The sequence below is a fragment of the Pristiophorus japonicus genome, chromosome 23 (genome assembly GCF_044704955.1).
Source record: "Pristiophorus japonicus isolate sPriJap1 chromosome 23, sPriJap1.hap1, whole genome shotgun sequence".
Lineage (NCBI taxonomy): Eukaryota > Metazoa > Chordata > Chondrichthyes > Pristiophoridae > Pristiophorus > Pristiophorus japonicus.
Genome location: NC_091999.1, coordinates 35,085,326 through 35,111,987, shown reverse-complemented (window position 1 = coordinate 35,111,987; position 26,662 = coordinate 35,085,326). Strand labels below are relative to the sequence as shown.

General features: G+C 40.6%; 1 gene segment (V, D, J or C); it reads left to right on the top strand.

Annotated features, from left to right (window-relative positions):
- Positions 1–26,662, top strand: part of LOC139235482 (Ig heavy chain C region-like) — a 193,687-nt gene that overhangs the window by 157,902 nt on the left and 9,123 nt on the right. Inside the window, 2 exon segments of the C gene segment in view lie at positions 22,814–23,169; positions 23,610–23,655. Of these exon segments, the coding sequence occupies positions 22,814–23,169; positions 23,610–23,655 (402 nt within the window).

The following is a 26,662-nucleotide window of genomic DNA, read 5'->3' as shown; positions in this document are numbered from 1 at the left end:
GTTGAAACAGCTAACCAATTGGTCCCACTACCCCTGCTATTTCCCAATAACCCTGCATTATTTCCAGTTCAATTATTTATCCAATTCACTTTTGAAATTTATTACCGAAAGCAGCACCCTATCAGATAGAGTATTCTAGATCATAACAGCACATTGTGTATTTCTTTTTCCTCATTTCGCCTCGGGCTCTTTTGCCAATTCCTTAAATGTGTGTCATCTGGTTACAGACCCGTCAGCCACTGCAAAATTGTCTTCTTATTTCAAGTGTCAGAATCATTCATGGTCTTGAACATGTTTGTAAAAGCTCTTTTTAACCTTCTCCGCTCTAATGACAACAATCTCAATGCACCGAGTGTCTTCACTGAATTGAAGTATTTTATCCAAGGTACTATTCTAGTAAATTCCCCAAGCACCCTTTCCAAGGCCGTTCAATCTTTCCTAAATGTGGCTCTCAGAATTAAACACAATACTCCAGCTGGACTATAACCAATATTTTACAGATGCTTAGCTGTATGTTCCTTGCATTTGCACCCTATATCTCTATTCATAAAAACGAACGATAGTGTATATCTTCTGCATTCCAGATCAGAACCACTTGCTACATTAAAACATCTCCACATCTCCCTTCTGTTTTTTTGTTGCAAATGATCTTAAATATGTATCCTCTGGTTACCGACACTCCTTTCAGTGTAAACACTGTCTCACTTTTAACCGTATCAAATCCCTTCATAAAGGGAAGGCTATAACAGGCAGAGGCATTATTTTCTAATTGCTGCCAGAGATTGATTGGTAGATTTTGGTTCGGTTAGGAGATTATGGGTGACGGAACCAAAGCTGGTCGATGGAGTTAAGATGTCGATCATCCGTCATCTAATTGAATAGAGGCATGGCATAGTTCAGTACTAATTGAGAAAGTGTATCGTGTAATTTAAAGAGAAGAATGGTCTAATGCATTATTAACAGAGACAAAACCTAGAGCAATATAAAGAGGAGACGTCGTTTCGTGTAGTATTAACTGTGACAGTGCCGAATGTCATATAACTAGAGAGATGGTATCGATTGTAATAACGGAGAGTACCCAGTGTAGTATAAACATAGACATTGCTTAGTGCATTATAACTGAGGCAAGGTTTCATGTAATATGAGAGATACATACCAGAGGGCAGCAACAAATGAGACAGTATTTAATATAAGACTATATGAAAAGGGGCACAGCGCAGTGCTGTAATAACTGAGACAGGGCCTAATGTATTATGAAGAGAGACGTGTTCTCATGCAGTATAACAGAGAGAACATTGTGTAATATAAACAGAGACATGGCTTAGTGCAGTAATAACTGAGGCATGGCCCAGTGTAATATGAACAGATGCAGGGCATAATGCAATATAACTAGACACCGGGTCAAGAGCAATAATAAATGAGGCAGGGCACTGTGCAATATTAACATAAGCAGAGTCTAGTACAGTACCAATAAAGGTCAACATACCATTTGTCTTCCTGATTATCTGCTGTAACTGCATGCTAACTTTTTGTGTTTCATGCACAAGGACACCCAGGTCCCTCTGTATTGCAGCACTTTGCAATTTTTCTTCATTTATATTAGAATTTGCTTTTCTATTTTTTCTGCCAAAATGGATAACATCACATTTGCCCACATTATATTCCATCTGCCAAATTTTGACCACTCACTTAGCCTGGCTATATCGCTTTGCAGATCTTTTGTATTCTCCTCATAGTTTGCTTTCCCATCCATCTTTCTATCATCAGCAAATTTGGCTATATTACAATCAGTCCCTTCATCCATGTCATTAATATAGAATGTAAATAGTTGAGGCCACAGCACGATCCCTGCGGCACCACACAACACTATTTGCCAACCGGAAAATGACCCATTTAAGTCAGTTCTCTGTTTTCTGTTATTTAACCAATACTCTATCTATGCTAATATATCACCCCCAAACCCTGTGAAAAGTTATCTTGTGCAGGAACCTTTTATGTAGCAGCTAATCGATTGCCTTCTGGAAATGCAAATACACTACATTCACTTGTTCTACTTTATCCAGCCTGCTCGTTACAACCTTAAAGACATCCAACAAATTTGTCAAACATTATTTCCCTTTCAAAAAACCATGTTGACTCTGCTTGATTGAATTATACTTTTCCAAATGCCCGTTCCTGCTTCCTTAATAATGGACTACAGCATTTTCCCAACGACAGATGTTAGGCAAACTGGTCTATCGTTTACTGCTTTTGTCTACGTCCTTTATTAGATGGCGACAGGATCTAGCATGAAATAAACAGTGACAACTTCTAGTGTAATATAAACAGAGACAGGCGTTGTGTAATATAAACATAGGCAGGGTCTAGTGTAATATAAACAGGGAAATGGGCTCGTGTAATATATAGCAAAAGACAGGGTCTAGTGCAGTAATAACTAAGACAGGGCCCTACTTTATATAAACAGAAATACCGTTGAATGTAATGAAAAAAAGAAACATGGTTTAGCAGAATGGTAACTTAGACAGGGCCTAGAGGCCTTTAAAAAGAGACAGGTTCTAATTTAACATAAACAGAGACAGATTTGAGTGTAATATAAACAGGGACATGGTCTAGTGTACTGTAAACAGGGACAGGGCCTAATGTAACATAAACAGAGACAGGGTGTAATGTAATATAAGCAGAGGCAGCGTCTAGTGTAAAATAAACGGAGGCAGGTTCGAGTTTAATACAAACAGAGGCAGGGTTTAATGTGACATAAACTGAGAGAGGATCTAGTGTAATATAAACAGAGATATGTTCTCGTGTAATATAAATACGGACAGTATCTAGTGCATTATAAACAGAGACGTGGTCTAGTGTAATATAAACAGAGACAGAAAGTCTAGTGTAATATAACCAGAAACAGGGTCGAGTGTATTATAAACAGAGACATGGTCTAGTGTAATAAAAACTGAGACAGGGTCGAGTGTAATATATACAGAGACAGGTTGTAGTATAATGGAAACTGAGATAGCATCTCTTGTAATATAAACAGAGACGTGGTCTAGTGTAATATAAACAGAGACATGATATAGTGCAATATAAACAGTCACATGATCTAGCGTAGTATAAACAGAGACAGGGTCTAGTGTAATATAAACAGAGGCAGGATGTAGAGTAATATAAACAGTGACATGGTCGAGCATAGTATAAACAGAGACAGGATCTAGTTTAATATAAACGAGACAGGGTCTAGTGTAATATAAACAGAGACAGGATCTAGTGTAATTTAACAGAGATCGGTTCTAGTACAATAGAAACAGAAAGATCTTGTGTAATATATTAAAAAACGGGCCTAGTACAGTCAATACTAAGAGAGGGCCCAATGTAATATAAACAGAGACACTGTTGAATGTAATATATAGAGAAACATTGTTTAGCAGAACGGTAACTGCGTCCGTGCCTACAGCCCTGAAATCAGAGAAAGGTTCTGTGTAATGTAAACAGAGACTGGACTAGTGCAGTAATAACTGAGACAGGGTTTAATATAATAAAAAGAGAAACAGGCTCTGATCTAATATAAACAAAGACAGAGTCTAGTGCAGAAATAACTGTGACAGGGTCTAATATAATATCAACGGAGTCAGGGCCCTGTGCAGTAATAAATGAGACAGATCTTAATAAAATCAAAACAAAGACAGTGCCTAGTACAATATAACCTGAGGCATGGTCATGGGCAGTAATAGCTGTGTCCTCCGGATAATAGCCCTCCTGCAAGTGTAAACATTGTCATAGAATCGTAAGAACATAAGAACATAAGAAATAGGAGCAGGTGTAGGCTGACCTGATCATGGACAGAGCTGCACTTCCCTGCCCGCTCCCCATAACCGTTCATTCCCTTATCGCTCAAAAATCTGCTGATCTCCGCCTTAAATATAATCAATGATCCTGCCTCCACAGATCTCTGGGACAGCGAATTACACAGATTTGCAATCCTCTGAGAGAAGAAATTCCTCCTCATATCAGCTTTAAATCGGCAGTCCCTTATTCTAAAACTATGTCCCAAATTTTATTTTCCCCGATGAGTGCAAATATCCTCTCTGCATCCACCCTGTCGAGGCCCACATTACCTTATGCGTTTCGATAAGATCCCTTCCCATTGTACTTAAATCCAATGTGTATATGCCCAACCTACTCAACCTATCTTCATAAGTCATCCGCATCATATCCGGAATCAACTTAGTGAATCTTCTCTGAACAGCCTCCAATGCACGTATATCCTTCCTTCAATACAGAGACGAAAACTGTACGCTGTGCATCAGGTGTGGCCTCACCTATACCCTGTACAGTTGCAGCATGCCTCCTTTGCTTACATACTTTATGCCCCTTGCAATAAAGGCCAGAATTCCATTTGCCTTCCTGATTACTTGCAGTACCTGCATACTAACGTTTTGTGTTTCAAGCACAAGGACACACAGGTCTCTCTGTCCTGCAGCACTTAGCAATTTTTCTCCATTTAAATTAAAATTTGCTTTTCTAATTTTTCCAGCAAAAGTGGATAACCTCACATTTTCCCACATTATACTCCATCTGCCAAACTTTTGCCCACTCACTTAGCCTGTATATATCCCTTTGCAGATATTTTGTGTCCTCCTCACAATTTGTTTTCCCACCCATCTTTTTATCATCAGCAAACTTGGCTACATTACACTCTGTCCCTTCATCCAAGACATTAAAATAGATTGTAAAATTTGAGGACACAGCACCGATCCCTGCGGCACCACACTAGTCACTGTTTCCCTACCGGAAAATGACCCATTTATCCCGACTCTCTGTTTTCTGTTAGTTATCCAAAGCTCTATCTATGCTAAGACTTTCGCCCCAACCCCTTGAACTTTTATCTTGTGCAGGAACCTTTTATGTGGCACCTAATCGATTGCTTTCTGGAAATCCAAATATAACACATCCACTGGTTCTCCCTTATCTACCCTAATCGTTACATCCTCAATGAACACAAGCAAATATGTCAAACATGAATTCCTTTTCATAAAACCATGCTGACTTTGCTTAATTGAATTATGCATTTCCAAATATCTCGCTACTGCTTCCTTAATAATGGAGTCCTGTATTTTCCCAACGACAGATGTTAGGCTAACTTGCCTATAGTTTCCTGCTTTTTGCAGTCTCCTTTTTAAAATCGCACAGGATCTCGTGTATTATAAACAGAGATAGGGTCGAGGGTAATTTAAACAGTGACAATGTCTAGTGTAATATAAAAAGAAACAGGATCCAGTGCAATATAAATCGAGACAGGATCCAGTGCAATATAAACACAGACAGGATCTGGTGTAAAATAAACAGAGACAGGGTCTCGTGTAATATATAAAGAGACATGGTCCAGTCTAATATGACAGATACAGGGTCTAGTATAATGTAAACAGAGACAGGCTCTACTGTAATATATAAAGAGACATGGACTAGGGTAATATAAACAGAGAAGGGCCTGGTGTAAAAGAAACAGAGGTAGGGTCTCATGTAATGTATACAGAGGCATGGTATATAAACAGAGTTAGGCTCTGGTATATTATATACACAGACAGGATCCAGTGTAGCATGAGCAGAGACAGGGTCTAGTGTAAAGTAAACAGAGACAGGGTCGAGGGTAATGTAGACAGAGACAGGGTCTAATGAAATATAAACAGAGATAGGGTCTCGTGTAATATAAACAGAGACAGGATCTGGTGTAATATAAACAGAGACGGGGTCTAATTATAATATAAACAGAGGCAGGGTCTGGTGTAATATAAACAGAGACAGGGTCTGGTGTAATATAAACAGAGACAGGGTCTAGTGTCATTATTACAGCGAGAGCATCTAGCGTAATATAAACAGAGACAGGGTTTGGTGTAATATAAACAGAGACAGGGTCTGGTGCAATATAAACAGAGAAAGGGTCTAGTGTAACATAAACAGCGAGAGGGTCTAGGGTAATATAAACAGAGACAGGGCCTAGTGTAATATAAAGAGCGACAGGGTCTAGTGTAATATAAACAGAGACATGGTGTAGTGGAGTAAAAACTGAGAAACAATCTGCCGTGATTTCATAGTGTCACAGACAATTATAGCTTAAAGGAAGCTATTCGGTCCATCGTGCCTCTGCTGACCCTGAGTGAAAACCAATTCTGCACTTCTCGGCTCCTGATCTTATGCCAATGCTATAAAATCTAGGACCTCTGCTTAGTGGGAGCCGATATAATATATCATAGAATCTTAGAAATTGACAGCATGGAAGGAGGCCATTTCAGCTCATTATATAGCGCCAGCCAACCAAGAGCTATCCTGCCGTGTTCAGTAGCCTGTAGGTTACGACACGTTAACTGAACATTCAAGAATCTTTTATATATGGTGAGATTTCCTGCCTCTACCAATATTTCATATAGTGCGTTTCAGACTCCACCACCCTCTCGGTGAAGACATGTCCCCTCATATCTCCTCTACATTAGAAAACCAGTTATCATGTTGAAGACATCTATTAGGTCGCTAGTTAAACTTCTCTGTTACAAGGAGAACAGTTCTAACTTTTGAACTCTCTAATTGAAGTCCCTCATCGCTGGTAACAACCGGTTAAACCTCTTCAGTACCCTTTTTAGTGTCTGTACATCGTTATGGAAATGTGGTGCTCAAAACTGTCCATAATATTCCTACTGAGGTCTAAGGCCTAATATAAGTAGAGATAAGTTGCAATGAATTAATAACTGAGACAGCGTCTAGAGTGATTTAAATAGAGACTGGGCCTAGTGCAAGATATAGAGAGACAGGCTCTAGTGTAACATAAAAAGAGACAGGTTCTAGTGTGAAATAAATAGATATATGGGCGAGTGTAACATAACCAACGAAAGGGTCTAGTGTAATATAAACAGAGACAGGGTCGTGTAATATAAACTGAGACAGGTTCTAGGGTAATATGAACTGAGACAGGGTCTAGTGTAATATAAACAGAGACAGGGTCTGGTGTAATATAAACAGTGACAGGGTCTGGTGCAATATAAACAGAGACAGGGTCTAGTGTAACATAAACAGCGAGAGGGTCTAGCGTAATATAAAGAGAGACAGGGTCTAGCGTAATATAAACAGAGACAGGGTCTAGTATAATATAAACAGAGACATGGTGTAGTGGAGTAAAAGCTGAGAAACAATCTGCTGTGATTTCATAGTGTCACAGACAATTACAGCTTAAAGGAAGCTATTCGGTCCATCGTGCCTCTGCTGACCCTGAGTGAAAACCAATTCTGCTCTTCTCCGCTCCTGATCTTATGCCAATGCTTTTAAATCTAGGACCTCTGCTTAGTGGGAGCCGATATAATATATCGTAGAATCTTAGAAATTGACAGCATGGAAGGAGGCCATTTCAGCTCATTGTATAGTGCCAGTCGACCAAGAGCTATCTTGCCAAATCCCACTTTCCAGCTCGTGTTCAGTAGCCTGCAGGTTATGACACATTAACTGAACATTCAAGAATCTTTTATATATGGTGAGAATTCCTGCCTCTACCAATATTTCATATAGTGCTTTTCACCACCCTCTCGGTGAAGACATGCCCCATCATATTGCCTCTACATTAGAAAACTAGTTATCATGTTGAAGACATCTATTAGGTCGCTAGTTAAACTTCTCTTTTACAGGAGAACAGCTCTAACTTTTGAACTCTCTAATTGAAGTCCCTCATCGCTGGTAACAACCAGTTAAACCTCTTCAGTACCCTTTTTAGTGTCTGTACATCGTTATGGAAATGTGGTGCACAAAATTGCCCATAATATTCCATCTGAGATGTAAGGCCTAATATAAGCATAGATTAGTTGCAATGAATTATAACTGAGCCAGCGTCTAGAGTAATTTAAATAGAGACTGGGCCGAGTGCAAGATAAACAGAGACAGGCCCTTGTCTAACATAAAAAGAAACAGGTTCTAGTGTAATATAAAGAGATATATGGGCGAGTGTAACTTAACCAGCGAAAGGGTCTAGTGTAATACAAACAGAGACAGGGTCGTGTAATATAAACTGAGACAGGTTCTAGGGTAATATAAACAGAGACAGGGTCTAGTGTAATATAAACAGAGACAGGGTCTGGTGAAATATAAACAGAGACAGGTTCTAGTGTAACATAAACAGCGAGAGGTTCTAGCGTAATATAAACAGAGACAGGGTCTAGTGTAATATAAACAGAGACATGGTGTAGTGGAGTAGAAACTGAGACAGAGTCTCGTGAAATATAAAGGGAGAAAGGGTCTCGTGTAATATAAACAGAAACAGGGCCTGGTGTACTATAAACAGAGACAATATCTAGTGTAATATAAAGAGAGATGGGGTCCAAGTTAATATAAACAGAGACAGGGTCTCGAGTAATGTAAACAGGGATAGGATCTAGTGTAATCTCAGCAGGGACAGGATCTAGTGCAGTAATACATATTAAATCTCTGGCTTGTGGTTAATGTACGTCCTACCAGTGGAAAAGATTTCTAACTATTTACTCGATTAAAGCTCCTCATAATTTTGATCACCCCTATTAAATCACCCTTAACATTCTCGGATCTAAGGAGCACCGTCCCAGTTTCCAGCTGCTCGACTGATGCACCTCACGGACATCCAGATGCGAAGTCGCTAAGATTTGATATGGAAATCACATTTTACAAGTGCCGGAATATCATCCCAGGCAAGATAAGAGCATTATCCCCGGGAAATAAACCGACTGTGCAGGACTAGTCTCAGGCACTGAACTTTGGACACTCGGAACTAAATTACAACATCTAACAAATAAAGCTGTGGTGTGCTAAAGCCCCGCTACAATGGGATTACAGTAGCCTCTGAGTGAGAAGGCTGTGGGTTCAAACCCCTCTCCAAAGACTGAGCACATAATCTCGGTTGACACTCCTGGTACCAGTACCGGGGTGGCGGGGTGGGGGAGGGGGTATATTCTCGGTAGTGCAGTCTTTCGGATGAGACGTTACATCTGCTGACTCTTCCCTCACAGTTGGATGTAAGAGATTGATTGGCACGATTTTAAATAACAGTGGAGTTCAACCCGATGTCCATTACACATATTTATCCATTAACCAGCATCACTAAAATATAGATTCTGTGGTTATTATCACATTACGTTTGTGGGAGCTTCCTGTGCGCAATTTACCTCCACGTTTCCTACATTACAAAAGTGACTACACTTCAAATGTACTTCATTGTAAAGTGCTTTTGGACAGTCCGAGGACGTGAAAGTCGTGAAAGTTATTTCTAAATGTCAACATTTAAATACACTTTGCAATGGGTTACTCCTCTGGTTTCAGTTTTTACTTGTTTAGTTTACATGGCTGGAATCTTATGCTAAATGGACATCCAGTGAATTACTGATCTGTTCAGAGAAGTTCCACTGACTTTGGGAGCAGAATATTCAGAATTGAATTTTTAATTTTAATATTTTCTCTTTGATATAAATCACATCTCTTCTAAGTGAACAAACCAAAAACCGATGTCACTGCTGGAGATATTTCCATTTCTTCATACCAACTGTCAATATTCATAAAATAAACCCGTGCTGTGTGTTAAACTAATCAGTTAATGACTTTGTGGATCTGGTCTTGCTGCCATGAACACGTCATGGAAACCAGTGAGGTTTTTATGTAAATAAACACATAAATAGAAGTCCCAGATTAGAATAGTGAATGATAGAAAGACAATAAATGTTTCCTCATCAATACAGAATAGAAATAAACAGAGAGAGAAATGCTAATGTCTCAACGGATTCCAGCAACAATTGATGTTTCGGAGATTTCTTTCAGTTATTGGTGAACAAATCAACGATGATATCCACGGTCAGAATGGGGAAAGATTCTAGTCACCGTATATAGTGACAGCTCAAATGCATTAGTGGCAATTCCCTGTTTCCCCTCCCTCTCTGCTTCTCTCTGCTATCCCCACCTTCTGCCTTGCCTCTAAAGAATGCGTCATTATCTTTATCTCACAATACGAAGTCAATGTCTATCACAAATGTTCCCTAAGGTCTATTTCCAGGCCTCAAACCAAATTGGTGGGTGTGCGGAGAGGCAGCATTATAATAAAATATATTGTGTGAACTCAATGATTTGGAGGTGTTTGATGGGACTCTGTAGCGAGACCTTTACTCTGCATCTAACCATTGATGTACCTGCCCTGGGTGTGTTTGATCAGATGGGGTAGAGGGAGCTTTACTCTTTAGCTAACTTGTGCTGTACCATCCCTGGGAGTGTTTGATGGGACAATGTGGAGGGAGCTTTACTCTGCATAGACCAGTGCTGTACCTGCCCTGGGAGAGTTTGATGGGTCGGTGCAGAACAACCTTTACTCTCTATCTAAACCGTGCTGTACCTGTACTGGGAGTGTCTGATGGGACGATGTAGAGGGAGCTTTACTGTTTCTCGACTCATGCTGTAACTGCGCTGGGAGTGTTTGCTGGGACAACATCGAGGGAGCTTTACTCTGCATAGACCCGCGCTGTACGTGCCCTGGGAATGTTTGATGGCACAGTGTGACATCACTATCCCAGAAAAATGTTATTATCAGTGCACCTTCCTGAAACTTGCATTTCGTTTTTGCTTGTTTGACATGTTCACGTCAGCAACACGTAAACAAAGGGTGACATCATTGTTCACAACAATGCAGCGTCATCAACGTGAATTGGTCGCCATAGCTACATCAGTGCGACCTATGACCCTCAGCCACTCGGATTGTTCAATTTGAACTATGTAGACACATCTATACCCCAAGCTGCAGTGTCGTAATAACCGAGACAGGTCCAATTGTAACATAGACAGAGAGAGCATATAGTGTAATATATACAGTGACAGGGTCTAGTGTAAAATAAGCAGACACAGCGTCTAGTGTAATATGAACAGAGGCAGCGTCTAGTGTAATATAAACAGATACAGGGTCTCGTGAAATATGAAAAGAGACAGGGTCTTGTGTAATATAAACAGATACAGGGTCCAGTGTAACATGAAAAATACAGAGTCTAGTTTAATATAAACAGAGGCAGTGTCGAGTTTAATAAAAAAAATACAGGTTCTAGTATAATATAAACTGAGACAGGGTCTAGTGAATAAAAATAGAGACAGGGGCTAGTGTAATATAAACAGAGACAGGGTCTAGTATAATATAAACAGAGGCAGGGCCTATCTATTATAAAGAGACAGGGGCTAGAATAATATAAACTGTGTCAGGGTTCAACATAACATAATAAAGGATATCTTGCTGTAATAATAACTAATACATGATCTATTGTATTATAAACGTTGACATTTTCTATTGCAATGTAAACTGAGACAGAGTCCAGTGTAATATAAACAGCACAAGGACTAGTGAAATATTGACAGAAATAGGGTGTATGGTAATATAAACAGAGGCAGCGTCTAGTTCAGTAGTAACTGTGACAGAATCTAATGTATTATAACGGACGGTCAGGTACTGTGATAACTGATACAGAGCCTTGCATAATATGAACAGGGAAAGGATCTAGTGCAGTGTAACTGAGACAGGATCTACAGTAATAAAATAGATCCCGAGACTAGTGCAGTAATAACTGAGACAGGGCCTTGTGCAATCTGAATAGAGAGATGGTCCACAGCAGTAATAATTAAACAGGGTCTAGGGTAATTTAACCACGCAGAATGTCTAGAATAATTTGATAGCAACATTCCAACCTTGCAAATCTTCATGTCTTTCTGACTGTCTATCCGTCTGTCTATCTGTCGTTTGGTCGGTCGGACCGTCCGTCTGTCCATCCGTCATTCGATTCGTACTTCTATCCATCTATCTGTACTTCTATCTAATATTGCACTAGACCCTGTTCCTGTTTATATTACATTATAACCAGTCTCTGTTTATATTACACAAGATCCTGTCTCTGTTTATATTACACTAGACCCTGTCCCTGTTTATATTACCCTAGACCCTGTCCCTGTTTATATTACCCAAGACTCTGTCCCTGATTATATTACGCTACACCCTGTCTCTGCTTATATTACACTAGACGCTGCCTCTGTTAATATTGTACTAAACCCTGCCCCAGTTTATATTACACTAGACCCTGTCTCTGTTTTCAATTACACTAGACACTGTATCTGTTTATAATTATCTAGACACGATCCCTGTTTATATTACAATATACCATGTCTCTATTTAAATTACAGTAGAATTTGTCCCTCTGTATATTATACTAGACCCTGTATAGAAACATAGACACATAGAAAATAGGTGCAGGAGAAGGCCATTCGGCCCTTCTAGCCTGCACCGCCATTCAATGAGTTCATGGCTGAACATGCAACTTCAGTACCCCATTCCTGCTTTCTCACCATAACCCTTGATTCCCCTAGTAGTAAGGACTTCATCTCACTCCTTTTTGAATATATTTAGTGAATTGGCCTCAACAACTTTCTCTGGTAGAGAATTCCACAGGTTCACCACTCTCTGGGTGAAGAAATTCCTCCTCATCTCGGTCCTAAATGGCTTCCCCCTTATCCTTAGACTGTGTCCCCTGGTTCTGGACTTCCCAAACATTGGGAACATTCTTCCTGCATCTAACCTGTCTAACCCCGTCAGAATTTTAAACGTTTCTTTGAGGTCCCCTCTCATTCTTCTGAACTCCAGTGAATACAAGGCCAGTTGATCCAATCTTTCTTGATAGGTCAGTCCCGCCATCCCGGGAATCAGTCTGGTGAACCTTCGCTGCACTCCCTCAATAGTAAGAATGTCCTTCCTCAGGTTAGGAGACCAAAACTGTTCACAATACTCCAGGTGTGGCCTCACCAAGGCCCTGTACAATTGTAGCAACACGTCCCTGCTCTTGTACTCAGATCCCCTCGCTATGAAGGCCAACATGCCATTTGCTTTCTTAACCGCCTGCTGTACCTGCATGCCAACCTTCAATGACTGATGTACCATGACACCCAGGTCTGTTTGCACCTCCCCTTTTCCTAATCTGTCACCATTCAGATAATAGTCTGTCTCTCTGTTTTTACCACCAAAATGGATAACCTCACATTTATCCACATTATTCTTCATCTGCTATGCATGTGCCCACTCACCTAACCTATCCAAGTCGCTCTGCAGCCTCATAGAATCCTCCTTGCAGCTCACACTGCCACCCAACTTAGTGTCATCCGCAAATTTGGATTTACTACATTTAATCCCATCGTCTAAATCATTAATGTACAGTGTAAACAGCTGGGGCCCCAGCACAGAACCTTGCGGTACCCCACTAGTCACTGCCTGCCATTCTGAAAAGTCCCCATTTACTCCTACTCTTTGCTTCCTGTCTGACAACCAGTTCTCAATCCATGTCAGCACACTACCCCCAATCCCATGTGCTTTAACTTTGCACATTAATCTCTTGTGTGGGACCTTGTCGAAAGCCTTCTGTAAGTCAAAATATACCACATCAACTGGTTCTCCCTTGTCCACTCTACTGGAAACATCCTGAAAAAATTCCAGAAGATTTGTCAAGCATGATTTCCCTTTCGCAACTCCATGCTGACTTGGACCTATCATATTACCTCTTTCCAAATGCACTGCTATGACATCCTTAATAATTGATTCCATCATTTTACCCACTACCGATGTCAGGCTGACCGGTCTGTAATTCCCTGTTTTCTCTCTCCCTCCTTTTTTAAAAAGTGGGGTTACATTGGCTACCCTCCACTCCATAGGAACTGAACCAGATTCAATGGAATGTTGGAAAATGACTGTCAATGCATCCACTATTTCCAAGGCCACCTCCTTAAGTACTGACCCTGTCTCTTTTTACATTAAACTGAATGCTGTCTCTGTTTTTTTACACTCGGCCCAGCCTCTGTTTATATTACGCCAGGCACTGTCTCTGTTTATATTATCCTCGACACTGTCTCTCTTTTTATTACACAGATCATCTTTCCTTTTCAAATATATATCATTTTCCGATTTGAAAGTTATAATTGAATCTGCTGCCATCACCCTTTCAGACAATACATTCCAGGTTATTACAACTCGCTGCATAAAAAATCTCCTTATCTCCCATCTTTTATTTATTTTATCAATCATCTTAATCTTTGTCCTCTGGTTAGCGATAGACCTGCCGATGGAAACCCTACCTTCCTATCAACACTATGAAACCCCTTCACAATTTTGAAAACCTCTGTTAATTCCGCCCTAAGCATTCCCTGCTATAATAAGAATAATCCCATCCTCTCTCGTGTCTAAATAATTGAACTCCCTCATGCCTTGCAGCAATCTCCTCTGCATCCTCGGAAACAGCCCGACAATCTTCCTAAAGTGTGCATTGAAATAATGCTATCTTTCTTTGCCCTTCAGATTATTTCGAAGGATACATGCTCCTTTCAAATTTGACTAACTGAGAAGTAATCTGAGCATTAATTATATTGTTAAAATGCTATTACTTGTGTTGACAATGCAGACGGTGACTGAAATGCTCAGCAACATCCGTCTCCACATGACTCATCTTTCAATATGATCACTGACGCCACCTGCTGATAAAGGATATCAGCTGTAGGCCCCAGAGCTTAATTTAAACATGATTCACAATTCCAACCACTATAACGTACTTGAACGTTTACGCAGAGGATTTGTTTTTAGAGCGAACCACAAGAGGTGCAGTTGATCAAAAAGTATCAAGGGCAGAATTTGCAAAATGATTTTGCAAATTCACCTTCAGCTCATAATACAGAGACGTCAGATAAGATAAACTTCCATAATGAATAAAAACCTGACAGGAAAAATGGTGCAAATGTGGCTAACAAAGGAAATTAAAGATTGTATTCAATTAATTGAACTTGCGTAGAATGTTGACAAAACCAGTAGTAAGCCCGATAATTGGGAAGATATTAGAATTCTGCAAAAGATGCACATGCAACTGATAATATGGGAGAAAATATAAAATTAAATAAGCTATCAAAAACCTAAAAACAGATTGTTTGTACTTCTACACGTGTATAGAAAGATGACTTAAATTAGTGTACTTTACAAAACAAAGTTAGGTAGGACAGTAAACAGTGAGGAGCAAGTAAGGAGGCCGCAAAGGCATATTGACAAGGTAGGTGAGTGGGCAAGGACATGACAGATTGAGTATAATGTGGAGAAGTGTGAAGTTACGCATTTTGATAGGACAAATAGAAACGCAGAATATTTTTTGGATGCTGTGAAAGTGGGTAATGTTGCTACTCAGAAAGACCTGGATGGCCTTGTACACGAATCACAGAAAGCTAACATAGAGCCAAAGTGACCAATTAGGAAAGCAAATGGTAAGCAACATTTTATTGCAAAAGGATTGGAGTATTAGAGCAAAGAAGCCTTTATGCACTTCTATAGGGCCCTGCTGAGACTACACCTGGTGTATTGTGTGCAGTTTATTTCTCCTAAACTAAGGAAGGATATACTTGCCTTAGAGGGAGTGCATCAAAGGTGCATCAGCCTGATTTCTGGGATGGCGGAGCAGGGGTCGGGGGGGTGGGGCGGCGGCTGTCCTATGAGGAGAGATTGTGTATCTAAGGACCATATTTTCTAGAAAATCAGAACATAAGAACATAAGAATTGGGAGCAGGAGTAGGCCATACGGTTCCTCGAGCATGTCCCATCATTCAACGGGATCATAGCTGAACTTCTACCTCAACTGCACTTCCCTGCACTATCCACATATCTAAATGGAAACATATGCAGGGCTTCGGAGAAAGGGCGTGGGTTTGGCACAATTGTACAAAGTACTTCAAATGTGGTATCACCAAGTTTAGCATAACTTTTGCACTTTTCAATTCTAACCCTCTAGAAATAAACCCGCGTGCATGTTTCCTTCTTTTTATGGTATTATTAATTGCGTTGCTACTTTTAATGATGTGTGTATTTGCACTCTCAGAGACTTTGTTTCCTCCATCTCACTAGGATTTTTATTTTATAAGTGATAAGTGACCTTATTTTTCTTACCAAAACATAATACCTCATAATTATCTGTGTTGAAATAAATTAGTCAATTCATGCATTCTTGCAATTCGTAGCAGTGTTCCACAGTATTTAAACCCCGACCCGCCCCCCACTCGTGCATTTGAAAATTTAGAAATTGTGTTTTCGACTCCAAAATCTAAATCATTAATATAAAATGTGAACAGTCGTAGACCCAGCACTGATCCATGTGGGATCCCTCTTTCTTTCTATCTATCTATCTATCTATCTATCTATCTATCTATCTATCTATCTATCTATCTATCTATCTATCTATCTATCTATCTATCTATCTATCTATCTATCTATCTATCTATCTATCTATCTATCTATCTATCTATCTATCTATCTATCTATCTATCTATCTATCTATCTATCTATCTATCTATCTATCTATCTATCTATCTATCTATCTATCTATCTATCTATCTATCTCTCTATCTATCTATCTATCTATCTATCTATCTATCTATCTATCCATCTCTCTATATCTCTATATCTCTATCTCTCCATCTATTACAGGGTTATGTGCGGTACTGATACTCCAGCTGACTGCCACTACTGACATTGTATCTGAGACATTGGATATATTTACTTTCCTGTGATGTGGGAACAGTTACACACATTTACATGTCGAAAAAAATTAAACTTAACTCCAGTACTGTTACTGGGCAGATGTGTATAAAAATGTGTATTTTGATAATGTAAAGGTTTTAAAGTTGGCTTCCAGGTATGCGGTCAGTAGTGAGAAAACAGACCTTTGATGGACTGCACAGAACCCCACATGCTTCATGTAAATGACACTGGTGTTCGATGCTCGCTGACGGCAGTCGGTTGGGTTACTGCCAAAAGTTGTGTGGTTCAGATTAGCGTGAACAAGAATGGGAGAAAGATCGTATTTAACTGTTTGAACATTAAATTATTCATTAGCACTTTTAAAACAAGAAACATTTTACATGGTATAACATCTCGAGAATGATTGTCCGTAAATTTCATGCTCATCATTTTATAAAATAGGATTGGAAAATAATGAATTGATCCACATGGTATCGACTGTAAACTATTTCCAAATAAAGACCATTCTAGACATCCAGTCCCGTTAATCAGTACAGCATGAAGTACTGGAGTGAGGTTTAATGGCCCCACCCTACACTGTAGAGAGATGAGTGAGATTCGCAAAGTAACTAAAACAGATTTAATTGCTTTGAATATTCTCACAGAGAAGTGCCAGCTGCACTTCTTTAATATTCTCACAGAATTCTGCGCCTGGTCTACACTAATGTCTCCATTATTCCTGATTAGTAGCCGCGCAGTGTGCGGTGTAATTTGAGCTGATTTGGATCACTGAATAACCCCTCTCATAGCCCGGCTACCATTGGGTTGTGAAATGCCCAGATTGTGATCTGTTTCTGCTGGAGATGAAGCATTTGTTCCTGTGATATTCTGTAACAGACCGCTATGACCTGATACACCGTGTTCCTGTTACCCGTGTCTGTTACACATTCGGTCGCTGTTAAAGTTAGCTGCAAGGGTTTGGATGTCGAGATTTGCTGATCACATTATCGGTTCTGATTCACAAGTTTCTCTCATAAAACACTGGTCAGAAGCGGGCACACCTTTCTTATGTGTCTCCTTCAACAGCTGTGCTTAGTGATCAGGCAAGCGGATTAATTTTACAGCTAATTTTATAAAGGACTGTCTGGGGTTCGCAGACTAATGGGCAGTTAGTGAAATGCAATGAGAATAAATTGTATAATGTGAGAAGTATGATCTCATCTCCAGACCAAAAGTGTGTAGCTTTAGCCAAGTGCACCGTAAATAGAATCACATTACATAGAAACATAGACACATAGAAACATAGAAAATAGGTGCAGGAGTCGGCCATTCGGCCCTTCTAGCCTGCACCGCCATTCAATGAGTTCATGGCTGAACATTCAACTTCAGTACCCCATTCCTGCTTTCTCGCCATACCCCTTGATCCCCCTAGTAGTAAGGACCTCATCGATCTCCTTTTTGAATATATTTAGTGAATTGGCCTCAATAACTTTCTGTGGTAGAGAATTCCACAGGTTCACCACTCTCTGGGTGAAGAAGTTCCTCCGCATCTCGGTCCTAAATGGCGTACCCCTTATCCTTAGACTGTGACCTCTGGTTATGGACTTCCCCAACATTGGGAACATTCTTCCTGCATCTAAACTGTCTAACCCCGTCAGAATTTTAAATGTTTCTATGAGGTCCCCTCTCATTCTTCTGAACTCCAGTGAATACAAGCCCAGTTGATCCAGTCTTTCTTGATAGGTCAGTCCCGCCATCCCGGGAATCAGTTTGGTGAACCGTCGCTGCACTCCCTCAATAGCAAGAATGTCCTTTCTCAGGTTAGGAGACCAAAACTGTACACAATACTCCAGGTGTGGCCTCACCAATGCCCTGTACAACTGTAGCAACACCTCCCTGCCCCTGTACTCAAATCCCCTTGCTATGAAGGCCAACATGCCATTTGCTTTCTTAACCGCCTGCTGCACCTGCATGCCAACCTTCAATGACTGATGTACCATGACACCCAGGTCCTTTGCACCTCCCCTTTTCCTAATCTGTCACCCTTCAGATAATAGTCTGTCTCTCTGTTTTTACCACCAAAGTGGATAACCTCACATTTATCCACATTATACTTCATCTGCCATGCATTTGCCCACTCACCTAACATATCCAAGTCGCTCTCCAGCCTCACAGCATCCTCCTCGCAGCTCACACTGCCATCCAACTCAGTGTCATCCGCAAATTTGGAGATACTACATTTAATCCCCTCATCTAAATCATTAATGTACAGTGTAAACAGCTGGGGCCCCAGCACAGAACCTTGCGTTCCCCCACTAGTCACTGCCTGCCATTCTGAAAAGTACCCATTTACTCCGACTCTTTGTTTCCTGTCTGACAACCAGTTCTCAATCCATGTCAGTACACTACCCCCAATCCCATGTGCTCTAACTTTGCGCATCAATCTCTTGTGTGGGACCTTGTCGAACGCCTTCTGAAAGTCCAAATATACCACATCAACTGGTTCTCCCTTATCCACTCTACTGGAAACATCCTCAAAAAATTCCAGAAGATTTGTCAAGCATGATTTCCCTTTCACAAATCCATGCTGACTTGGACCTATTATGTCACCTCTTTCCAAATGCACTGCTGTGACATCCTTAATAATTGATTCCATCATTTTACCCACTACCGATGTCAGACTGACCGGTCTATAATTCCCTTTTTTCTCTTTCCTTCCTTTTTTAAAAAGTGGGGTTACATTGGCTACCCTCCACTCCATAGGAACTGATCCAGAGTCAATGGAATGTTGGAAAATGACTGTCAACGCATCCACTATTTCCAAGGCCACCTCCTTAAGTACTCTGGGATGCAGTCCATCAGGCCCTGGGGATTTATCGGCCTTCCATCCCATCAATTTCCCCAACACAATTTGACGGCTAATAAGGATTTCCCTCAGATCCTCCTCCTTACTACACTCCCCGACCCCTTTTATAACCGGAAGGTTGTTCGTGTCCTCCTTCGTGAATACCGAACCAAAGTACTTGTTCAATTGGTCCGCCATTTCTTTGTTCCCCGTTATGACTTCCCCTGATTCTGACTGTAGGGGACCTACGTTTGTCTTTATGAACCTTTTTCTCTTTACATATCTATAGAATCTTTTGCAATCCGTCTTAATGTTCCCTGCAAGCTTCTTCTCATACTCCATTTTCCCTGCCCTAATCAAACCCTTTGTCCTCCTCTGCTGAGTTCTAAATTTCTCCCAGTCCCCAGATTCGCTGCTATTTCTGGCCAATTTGTATGCCACTTCCTTGGCTTTAATACTATCCCTGATTTCCCTTGATAGCCACGGTTGAGCCACCTTCCCTTTTTTATTTTTATGCCAGACAGGAATGTACAATTGTTGTAGTTCATCCATGCGGTCTCTAAATGTCTGCCATTGCCCATCCACAGTCAACCCCTTAAGTATCATTCGCCAATCCATCCCAGCCAATTCACGCCTCATACCTTCAAAGTTAGCCTTCTTTAAGTTCTGGACCCATGGTCTCTGAATTAACTGTTTTATTCTCCATCCCAATGCAGAATTCCACCATATTATGGTCACTCTTCCCCAAGGGGCCTCGCACAACGAGATTGCTAATTAACCCTCTCTCATTACATAACACCCAGTCTAAGATGGCCTCCCCCCTAGTTGGCTCTTCGACATATTGGTCTAAAAAAACATCCCTTATGCACTCCAGAAAATCCTTCTCCACCGTATTGCTTCCAGTTTGGTTAGCCCAATCTATGTGCATATTAAAGTCACCCATTATAACTGCTGCACCTTTATTGCACGCACCCCTAATTTCATGTTTGATGCCTCCGCAACATCACTACTACTGTTTGGAGGTCTGTACACAACTCCCACTAACGTTTTTTGCCCTTTAGTGTTCTGCAGCTCTACACATATAGATTCCACATCATCCAAGCTAATGTCCTTCCTACCTATTGCCTTAATCTCCTCCTTAACCAGCAATGCTACCCCACCTCCTTTTTCTTTTATTCTATCCTTCCTGAATGTTGAATACCCCTGGATGTTGAGTTCCCAGCCCTGATCATCCTGGAGCCACGTCTCCGTAATCCCAATCACATCATATTTGTTAACATCTATTTGCACAGTTAATTCATCCACCTTATTGCGGATACTCCTTGCATTAGGACACAAAGCCTTTAGGCTTGTTTTTTTAACACCCTCTGTCCTTTTAGAATTTTGCTGTACAATGGCCCTTTTTGTTCTTTGCCTTGGGTTTCTCTGCCCTCCACTTTTCCTCATCTCCTTTCTGTCATATGTTTTTGCCTCCTTTTTGTTTCCCTCTATTTCCCTGCATTGGTTCCCATCCCCCTGCCATATTAGTTGAACTCCTCCCCAACAGCACTAGCAAACACTCCCCCGAGGACATTGGTTCCGATTCTGGCCAGGTGCAGACCGTCCGGTTTGTCCTGGTCCCACCTCCCCCAGAACCGGTTCCAATGCCCCAGGAATTTGAATCCCTCCCTGCTGCACCATTGCTCAAGCCACGTATTCATCTGAGCTATCCTGCGATTCCTACTCTGACTAGCACGTGGCACTGGTAGCAATCCCGAGATTACTACTTTTGAGGTCCTACTTTTTAATTTAGCTCCTAGCTTCTTAAGTTCATTTCGTAGGAACTCATCCCTTTTTTTACCTGTGTCTTTGGTACCAACGTGCACCACGACAACTGGCTGTTCTCCCTCCCTTTTTAGAATGTCCTGCACCCGCTCCGAGACATCCTTGACCCTTGCACCAGGGAGGCAACATACCATCCTGGAGTCTCGGTTGCGACCGCAGAAACGCCTATCTATTCCCCTTACAATTGAATCCCCTATCACTATCACTCGCCCACTCTTTTTCCTGCCCTCCTGTGCAACAGAGCCAGCCACGGTGCCATGAACTTGGCTGCTGCTGCCCGCTCCTGATGAGTCATCCCCCTCAACAGCACTCAAAGCAGTGTATCTGTTTTGCAGTGGGATGACCACAGGGGACCCCTGCACTACCTTCCTTGCACTACTCTTCCTGCTGGTCTTCCATTCCCTCGCTGGCTGTGGACCCTTCTCCTGCGGTAAGACCAACTCGCTACACGTGATACTCACGTCATTCTCAGCATCGTGGATGCTCCAGAGTGAATCCACCTTCAGCTCCAACTCCGCAACGCGGACCGTCAGTAGCCGGAGGTGGACACACTTTCCGCACATGTAGTCGTCAGGGACACTGGTGTTGTCCCCGTGTTCCCACATGGTACAGGAGGAGCATATCACGTGACCGAGCTGTCCTGCCATGACTTAACCCTTAGATACACTTAAATTGCCGACAACAATGTTAAAAGTTACTGACTAAAAAGAAAAAGAAAAACTACTCACCAATCAGCAGCCAATCACTTACCACGTTGGCTGTGACGTCACCTTTTGATTTCTTTCTACTTCTTTTTTGACTTCTCTCAGCTGGAGCTGCACAAGTACGCCTCTCTCGACTCCCGCCTCTCTCGACGCTCCCCGGACTGCTGAGCCTTTTATAGGCCGCTGCCTCTCTCGACTCCCGCGTCTCTCGACGCTCCCCGGACTGCTGAGCCTTTTATAGGCCGCTGCCTCTCTCGACTCCCGCGTCTCCCGACGCTCCCCGGACTGCTGAGCCTTTTATACCCATCTTTTATACCCATCTCCCGCACTCGGTTACATAGAGTGATAACAATTCAGATTATAGGGGATACTTTATTGGTACAGATGCATGGATATATAGCAGGAGATGGAGAAACACAAACTGGCCGTGTCTTTAGAACCTGATAATGTATTTCAATCTCAGAGATTCACGACCCTGTGAAGCAGTGAGGAAATAAATTGATTTTATTTACAGTCCAGATGTGAGTCCATTCTGTTGGTGATGTGGAAGGAGTGACGTGGACCCAGAATCCGCCTCTATCAGGGAATCAGCGGGCGGCGCCTGTAACCTCGCCCCCACCTCCCGGGTATTTAACTGCCGGTCACTGGGACCGCAATACAACAGTCTGGGAGTGCGTTTGCCCAGTGAGTTCTTGCCGAAACCATTCACCACACATTGCCAGGAGGATGAGGTCGGCTATTTCTCTCAGTCTGTTGCTGGCTTTCTTTTCCCGTGAGTAGTTTTTATTGTCCAAGTCTTTCATTGTTCCTGTCTCAGTGTTAGTCTCTCTGGAATGTTACAGAATTAGGAATCGTTTCACCAGGATTGATCCTCGGGGTTTTTGATTATTTCTACAGGTGTCCAGTCGGATATGGTGTTGACTCAGCCCGAGGCAGAGACCAGGATTCCCGGGGGCTCCCTGAGACTGACCTGTAAAACCAGCGGCTTAGATCTTGGTGGCAGCTACATGTACTGGGTCCGCCACGTTCCCGGACAGGGGCTGGAGTGGCTGATTAGATATTACAGTTCATCGGACAAGCATTACACCCCGGGGACTGAGGGCCGATTTACTGTGTCCAAAGATACTTCAAGCAACATCTTCGCGTTGGACATGAAGAAACTGCGGAGCGAAGACACCGCCATCTATTACTGTGCAAGGCACCACAGCGAGAGGAACCAGGGCTGGACCCATACAAGAACAGATCGAGGGGGAATTCAATAACGTCCATCATAACCTGACGGTCAGTAATTGTGTCAAATGCAGTGATAACGGCATTGTTCAAAACCAGACCACAAACCGCTTCTTACAAAACTAAGACACTGATAATTCAATGGTGAAAATATAACACTGTAACCAATGTACAGAGGGAGGTTTCTGTTGTGCTCCTGTTTAATGTTAACAGTGTCAACAATTGCCCAGCTGGACATGATGCTCGATTCACTGTACCTGATACCTGCAGGGAGCTGGTGAGAACTGTGTTCTCCTTCTATTTGTTCTACAAACTGTTGGCTAAATTCTAAACTTGATAAGAAGCGAATTTGTATTTGAAGTGCATGTGTATTTCGAATGAATGTTGAGAATCAGTACTGAGCAGGGACTGAATGCAATATTTGTACGGGTTCCTATCACTGTGGGACCACGGGAATAAGGACGCCATGGGCTACTGGGGACCAGGGACCATGGTGACGGTGATTGCAGGTAAAGAACATTCATACATTCTGCAACTGTTGTATTTGTGCCTTTATTTTACATTTCTCTTTATTTTAATACTTATTTCGTTCACTGAAACTTGGGTTCGGTGGGTTCTCTATTGAGATTTTTCAATGTTTTATGTAATTCTGCTACAAAGTGATTATAGAATTCAACTGTTTCTCCACATAAGTTGTTGTTGAAGTGATTTGGTGTTTATCTGCTAACGAGTTTCTGTGCTTGAGTTACGTTAAATGCTTTAAAGTTGTTACACTGTTTGACACTTCTGCAATGTTTAATCTCGGTGAGCTATGATTGCTGCAATTTTTCTGATCGAATACAAACATTGTGTTTAAATATTTTTGAAAGAACATTTTAAACACATAACATAAATCTTAGCGCTCAATATATATTCTTAAGGAATTTAAAGATTTTAGTGAAAATTACATTTGTCATCTACTGACCGAATGTTCCCGAATGCACAGATTCAATACGTGAAGTGTTGCTGTAATTAAGGACTGAAAAATTAACACATTTCCAGATGGACCTGATTTAAATTAATATTACTAACATTATAATGATGTAGTAATATCACCCATTATTATTAAAATATGCTATAATATTAACATTAATGTATTTTACATGATCCATCAAATCACAATTCTGCTGTCATTATTTTATATTTCAGTTGAATTCAATCATTAGTTATATTAGTTTTAGGCGGCTTCGGTGATTCTGTAAAGAGACTTTTTGCAATGATACATTTAATTCTGCTGAAATGGTTTAGAGAATGAAGGATCTGTTCATGAAAGGTTCTGTCCGCCCCTCAGTGATGTGATTTCGTATTGATCTGCTGAGGAGAGTTTGTGCCGGTGTTATTCAGAATACCAAAAATTTGTGAAACTATTTGGCGTTTCTACAATGTTTAATATCGGTGACAGCGGGCAGCAGCAGGTTCCTGATCGAATACAAACAAGATATGTGTTTGAAACTGTTTGAAAGCAGATTGTAGGCAGAGAACAGGAAGGTTTTAGGAATCAGAAATCATTGAAATATATTTTAACATAACAATTATTGGTGATAATTATATATTCAACTATAAATTTATGTTTACGATGCTGATATTTACTGAGTGAAACGTAACTGTAATTACCAGCTATATAATTAGCAATTATTCAGGTTGTAGCTGAAATAAATTACGATTAACAAACCGATTATAATATTATAATGCGATAATATCTTCCAATGTTATTAAAATATGTTATAATATCAATATAATTTTCTTAATATTATTTGCCTTCCAAAATCCTGCTGTACACTGGGCTCCATTAAGAGGAGCAGAAACTTTTAGAGGCTGGATACAATTATTAATTATGCCTGCAATTAGTTCACTGACAACATATTGATTCCACCGTGTGTTCAGTTTGAGTCGGGAGTTCAGTTACTTTTTACCTCCTGTTTACAGAGATGATTGGCAGTGTCTTTAATTATAACTCAAAGCCGTGTTGTAAATTGCATTTTGTCAATTTAATATGAAATTCTTACTGTGCAACCGAAATTTGTTATTGAATCACTATTGTGTTTTGTTTGATACCGATAGAATTATCACTAAACTAATCTTAAACAGTTTGCAAGATCAGAGGCTGTGAGTCAGGCGTCACCGGCAGTCAAAGAATTATTCATGTGATTATATTCAAATTCAAGACTGCATAGGCTGGAGATAGGCAAATAATCCATTGAAATTCAAGCAGATTAATTTACTTAAAAAATGTTCATCTTGTTTAGAATTTAACACAACTTCCTTTCTCCCAAAGCGGTGCTATATAAGGGATAGAACGGTAGACAAAGCACAGGTCATATCTGAGAATTATGTTAATTATTATTAATATTAAATTGATGAACAAAGTCTCTCCTCCATTTGCTCATTCAGGTTCAGTGTCGCAGATGGCCTGAATGATTTGTTATCCTACAGTTTTACACTAACCATTCTGGAAATTAGTTTCAAGAAATAGCAGAATGTATTTAATAATTAATTTGGGGGCATTGTGTGAATAATGGGAGTGAACTGTAAATGATTGTCTGTGTTATTAAATAGCAGAAGTTCTGCTACTGACTGCAAACTGGTTTTAATTAAGAAAACCATTTTTGGGAAGTTAAGATTGTGGAGAATATTTCAGCTCGAGAGTCCAGTTTAGTAAACACGTGGTTTACAGCACATCGGACTTGTGACCCGGGCCGGACAGTGAACTATTTAAAATAGTCCACTCCTCAATCCATCATGTGCAATGTACTCTGAAAATAGACGCAGTTTTTGTTATGTCAGAATATGTAGAATTTAAAAATGTATCGGTAGAGAACGGGACAGAAGTAGAACTGCGTAATTATCGTCAATTAGTCAAATGTGATTTGAGTTAAGTAAAAATAATTTATTTTTCTGATTGTATTTATGTATTAATATGCTGCTTAATATTTTACTGTTGATGAATTGTTATGGTAAGTTAAGTAAACCTTAATATATCACAAGTTGCCAGGCAGAAAAGATTTTTAAATTATTATTCATTAATTGTATCAGTAAGACTGAAATTCAAGCACATTAAGTTAATTTCAAAAGTTCCAGGTACGTGTGCTTCTGAGGAGGAAGTGCCAGACAGGTACTCAGAGTATTTCCAATAATCAGCTAACATGAACACAAACTTAAAATGTAATATTCGTTCTAATTCATTAAACATAAATGATCTCTTGCAATTGCATTGCATACTGGTCAACATTACAGTTATTACACTAACACAAGGGTTGGAGAGAATGTTTAATTAATTCCTAAATTAATTTAGAAGATAATGCATGTATAACTCGGCTGTGCTGAGTTCGATAAGCTATCGCTTAATATTTTAGTTGATTTTGCCTCGATGATTTTACAGGTTATATTTACTATTGCAAATATGTCAAATCAGTGGGTGATCAGGTTTCAATGTATATGTCTCTGGATTGTGACATTCTTACCCTGTTAGCTAGTCCC